At 35.5% G+C, this 5629-nt stretch overlaps 1 protein-coding gene across 1 annotated transcript; it reads right to left on the bottom strand.

Annotated features, from left to right (window-relative positions):
* Positions 1-2865: 2865 nt before the first annotated feature.
* LOC107681686 (phospholipid scramblase 2) lies at positions 2866-5106 on the bottom strand. The gene is made up of 6 exons (XM_016478003.1): positions 5017-5106; positions 4847-4901; positions 4554-4762; positions 4308-4469; positions 2992-3147; positions 2866-2874 (listed from the first exon to the last, which is right to left on the bottom strand). The coding sequence occupies exons 1-6, from the start codon at positions 5104-5106 to the stop codon at positions 2866-2868; spliced, it is 681 nt and encodes a 226-aa protein (XP_016333489.1).
* Between the last annotated feature and the right edge of the window lie 523 nt (positions 5107-5629).

The following is a 5629-nucleotide window of genomic DNA, read 5'->3' as shown; positions in this document are numbered from 1 at the left end:
ACTGTTTTGCGCCAGTTAAGGCTTAGAAATAACGCTGAAGAAAAAAAAAAATTCCACATAGACTAATCTATTTATATGAATATAATGTGTATTTCATAATGATTGTATAACATAATATAACATAACTGTGTAATAAACGTATTGGCTTGAAATGAATGGGGCTATCAAAGGTGTGTAAATCAAGTCTTTGCTCATAATAGGGAGGAGGGCCAATATTATTAGTCTAAAACTGGAAAGTGACTGAGTTTAACAGGGCAGAGGACTGTGAATTTACAAGATTCGAACTGATTCCTGAACTAGTCTGGCTAAGCGAGGCTTGGGAAGTCATCAATTACGTCATTGCTCTAAAGCAATACAGGCCTCGATACGTGCTTCACTGAAAGCTGCCGGGATTTCTCAACACGCTCCGAAGCCTCGGCACAGAACGTAACATCACTTCTTCATACATCATCAGCCCGGAACTGCTTCAGTGTACAACTGTTGCCGCAAGCTACATTAAAGTGATTATTACGTTTTGAATATGGATATTTTTCTCACAAAAACGCACTGATTCGCTACAGGAGGCCTTTGTTCACCCCCCGGAGCTTTGTGAGACACTGTTATATGGATGGGCACTTTTTATTTCACTTCTTTTGGACTGGTGCACTGCAACATCCGCTGAGTGCCATTAAAAAGCTTGAAAGATCAAAGACAATTTTTAATGTAACTCTGACTGGATTCGTCTGAAAGAAGAATGTCATATACACCTAGGATGACTTGAGGGTGAGTAATTTATGGGCTAATTTTCATTTTTCGGTGAACTAACCCTTTAATGCCCCTGCAGGTGGTGTGGTCTGGAGGTAATGAGCCTGTCCTAGGTTATATAAGCCAGTCTACATAGAACCTTAGGGAAGGAAAGATGGGGGCATACTGCTGGTATCTCAAACACTAACAAAGTGTTTGTTTTTTTTTTTTGTATATACAGTATATATATATATATATATATATATATATGTCATGCACAATGGGCCAGACAAGCTTTAATATTTGTGTGTGTGTGTGTGTTTTCCTTTACTTCACTATACACATGTAGGCTAAACCCCCTACTTCTCCACTGGCATTTAATAAACACTTTTTTTGTGGATGGTTTCCATGACAGGATACTCTACGACAGAAGGTAATATTCTTTTTAGATGGTAATCGTTATTTTACCAAAAAAATAAATAAATCGGATTAAAAGTAGAATTTATTACAAATACTCTTTTATGGCTACTATGTGGCCATAACATTGTTTGCATCTGAAGTGACATTTAGGTATATTCAAGTTCAGAGGTGGCATGAATTACAATTGCATAAATAATACTATGAGTTCAATGGGTTTTAAATGGGCATTAACTTGAGGTCCCCCTTGGTTGAAATCAAGTTCCGGGGGTTTAACTTTCTCATAATAATGATGACTTAATCTGCACGAGCGCAGTGTGCATGCGAGTGTGTTTTAAAAATGCCATAGAAACCAACTTAAATCAATTAGATTTTTTTGCACCCTCAGATTACAGATTTTCAAATAGTTGTATCTCAGCCAAATATTGTCCTATCTGAACAAGCCATACATCAATGGAAAGCTTGTTCATTCAGCTTTATTTAACCAATTTACAGTTATGACTGGTTTTGTGGTCCAGGGTCACATATATGGTGAGAGATGGTCGCAGAAGCAGCATGTTTTGGAGGAGTCTGTGTGAGGGTCCCGGGAAGTAACTCGTTGTAGTCCCTACAAGCTTTTAAATGATAATTACAAAATATTATCATATTTCCATAAGAGTGTCACTAAATTAATATCAGACATATTTGAAGACCAAGGAGAGGGAGTGGTCATAGTGAAACATCCAAGCATTTAGTATCTCTGAAAAGCCCTGAATGTCCTCTGTACAGAACTTCCAGACTTAAAACTGTGGCATGTATAGTCTCAGAGAAATACACCAAAATATAATGTCCTCATATGAGGTCACGGGGTCTCAGGAGGTTAAAAAACAATATCTCCGTTTGCATTGAACTTTCAGCGTCGTAACTTGCAGATATTGTTTATGCTCAAACATCAACAGTACACACTAACTAAAGTTAAAAAAGTGAAATCACAATCAACCAAACCTTTAAGCAAAGACAAACAGATCAATATGTTTTGACACATTCAAAATACTTTTATTTTTCATTTAAATTTGTATATATTTAGCTGTGTTCAGTAATTATGAATGGAGAATCATCCTCAAACTTAATCCAGAACTTGGTAAAACATTTATCTTTATTTCAAATATGCTTCAAGACTCTCAAATTCTAATATTAATATTTTTTTCCCTCTGTTAACTTTTTTTTTCCTTAGCTGACTGGGATGTTTGCTGAAGTTGGTGGATGTGGCACAGCCCTATACTACTTCCCAATAGTAATACATGGAGTCCTGAAAATGAATTGAGTTACTATAATTAATAATAATAAATAATAATAAATAAATAAATAGTTATAATTGAAAATATAAACGTCTTAAATTACAACTCGATTACAAAACAATTTTTTTTAGGTTTAACAATACTTACAATAAGTATGCAGGCTCCCAGTGCAGTAGCTTTCATTTTGAGATCCATGTTGCTTGGAAACCTGATCACAAAATCTGCATTTGATTCACAGCATGAGAATGGTTTGGTGATTTTGCCAAATGATCTGTCTATCGCTGCTTCATTCAAAGACACCAGCTGTGGTCACAGTATAAGACAGGCAATAACAACACACATTAACACATTAAGCATTCAAGCACAGTTGGTTACTAGCTATTCCTTATCTACAATGTACTCCCCATTCATATAGTACATTTTAATAGTATTATACAGGACTACTACTTTAAGCAATCTAAGGTAAAATAATTAATAATAATAAATCATAATAAATAAATAAATAGTTATAATTGAAAATATAAACGTCTTAAATTACAACTCTTACATTTTTTTTAGGTTTAACAATACTTACAATAAGTATGCAGGCTCCCAGTGCAGTAGCTTTCATTTTGAGATCCATGTTGCTTGGAAACCTGATCACAAAATCTGCATTTGATTCACAGCATGAGAATGGTTTGGTGATTTTGCCAAATGATCTGTCTATCGCTGCTTCATTCAAAGACACCAGCTGTGGTCACAGTATAAGACAGGCAATAACAACACACATTAACACATTAAGCATTCAAGCACAGTTGGTTACTAGCTATTCCTTATCTACAATGTACTCCCCATTCATATAGTACATTTTAATAGTATTATACAGGACTACTACTTTAAGCAATCTAAGGTAAATGTTTAAAATAAAGCACTGGATTTACAACTTAAGCTTCATTCTGTTACAGTTTAAATGAGCAACAAGACCATGATAGCTATGAAAAGAAAAAAAAGAAGAAAAAAAAACAATGAAACACGTTTGTGGATCAGGTTTTTTGCCTTCATTGTGGGGATAAATTTTTTTTCCCCAGAAGTATAGTACAATCTGAAATCACTGTGGTCAGGCAGCAAGGTAAATGGCTTAAAGTGATAGTTCACCCAAAAATGAAAATTACCACATGATTTACTCACCCTCCAGTAATCCTAGATGTATATGACTTTCTTTGAATACAATCTGAGTTATATTCAAAAATGTCCTGGCTTTTCCAAGCTTTATAATGGCGGTGAATGGGGGTTGAGATTTTGAAGCCCAAAAAAAGTGCGTTCATCCATCATAAAAAGTACTCCACACTCCACTCCATACTTCATGACTTCTTACCAGAGCTACGTCTACATCCTACATCATACACTGTGAACGCGTGTACGGCATTTAGCAGAAACTAGAGATTACGGTGTATATATAGTTTTAAGTATGGATATTTGGTAACGCTTTAGATTACAACCCGCAATGTACTGCCGCGGTGCTTAAGACGGGAACATGTGTGGAAAATAGGAGAAAACTAATCGAAGCCGCAGACGAGGGACATCTGGCAGACGTTGGTTTTGAATGAACCAACCAAAGTAGCACAGCTTACGAGTGAGCATCTTAAGATGAGAAGACAGCTGTAATTTTTGGTGTCACTTAAATTTAAATAAGCTGACTAATCTGTTATGGAGCTACTCTTTTTATGTACTACAATGTGATTATGTTATACAGTATGTTATATTATGTTGTATTATGTTAACCCTACTTCAAGCACTGACTAAAATGTTTATGTGAAGGATATGTTTAAGGTTACAAGATAGAAAATATCTTGGTTTCATTTTAAAACAATGAAAGTCAATGGGAAATTGAAACTTGTGTATGTGCTTCACCTCGAAGTTCTCATCTGTGCAGCAGGTACAACCTACACATGGTCCCACAATCTTAATTGCTGGTTCACCCCGTTCATTCTCAAGAGTGAATTTAGGTAGGCAAACATGCCAGTTTTGTCGAACATATCCAATGGTAGTGCCCCGTGGAGACTGAACCTCTAGCTAAAATATAAATACAACACATAGGCTAATATACAGTATATAAACATAATGAAGTTCTAAACAAGACAAGGATAACATTCATACCTCATGGCTGCTGCAGGAGGTACAAAAAGACGGGTGCACCATTCTGATGACCTCTTGATTTGAGTGGTCAGTAACATTCATTGTGAAATGACGTGCAACACCATAGCATTGCCTGTCACAAGATTCGCTGTCCTCGAGAATACTGAAAACCTTGTTCCCCATGCCATCCTTCACAAAATATCCGTTGACAGGCTTTATTCCACAGCAAACTTTAAGAAAATAAAAGGTAGGAGATAAGAGTGTTGCTCATTTGATTTTGCTGTATTTCATTCATGAAATGCTAATAAACAAACCTTCTGCAAGCCTGTCTTCTGTAGTTCGTTCTTTGTAGACAAACAATTGATCCATCTAAAATAAACATGAAAATTACAGGCTCCTTGCATTTGTCTATGTTAGCGTAATATACATGCATAATGATAAACATTCTTATTATTTTTAAGAAGCATCTCCAGTCCTATCTGACCCCGGTCAAGGTCTCCAGATGAGAAGGACAGTGGTACGGGTCTGGGAAAGGAATCATTGCGGTGTCCTCTAGTAAAGCATAAACAGACATACCATGTGTATGCATCAAACAGTTTCGTTAAACAAACTGTAACCCGCTGAAATCCATAGTGTTAAAAAAATTAAAATGGATGCCATCTTTCCTACACAACATTCAGTAATGAACTTCTTATCTGCAGATCATAACTTTTATGTTCACACTTTAAAGTTCTTTAATATACTGATGTATATTTTAATTCAAGAAATATTGAAAAATTATTTAATATTAATGAACGGCTTAAGTGTACTCATGGCTGTTTCTTAACACACTTCAGTACACTTTAAATTAAAAATTATTAATATCATTATTTAATTATTCTTTTGTCATCATTGAAAGTTCACTTATTTTAATGCGTTGACTAACACAGCAAATATAAAGTACTCCATTATAATTTTAAAGCAGCACTATGTATCTTTTGGCACTCTAGCGGTTAATAAACAGAACTGCACACATCCCGTGGAAGAACATTCCAACCGGAGCTACTTCTCTAAGTTTATGTCTATGGCGATTCACGCAGGTATGTGTTACTCCGCAG

Source organism: Sinocyclocheilus anshuiensis, unplaced genomic scaffold (assembly GCF_001515605.1).
Source record: "Sinocyclocheilus anshuiensis isolate Anshui unplaced genomic scaffold, SAMN03320099.WGS_v1.1 scaffold436, whole genome shotgun sequence".
Classification (NCBI taxonomy): domain Eukaryota; kingdom Metazoa; phylum Chordata; class Actinopteri; order Cypriniformes; family Cyprinidae; genus Sinocyclocheilus; species Sinocyclocheilus anshuiensis.
This window is presented reverse-complemented; position numbering and strand designations above follow the sequence as displayed.

Excerpts from the sequence above, each read along its gene's own strand:
- LOC107681686 (XM_016478003.1), bottom strand. The coding sequence starts at position 5,106 with ATGTCTGTTTATGCTTTACTAGAGGACACCGCAATGATTCCTTTCCCA. Across the intron at positions 4,902-5,016 it reads ATCTGGAGACCTTGACCGGG|ATGGATCAATTGTTTGTCTA; the intron begins GTCAGATAGGAC and ends TGTTTATTTTAG. Across the intron at positions 4,763-4,846 it reads AGAAGACAGGCTTGCAGAAG|TTTGCTGTGGAATAAAGCCT; the intron begins GTTTGTTTATTA and ends ATTTTCTTAAAG.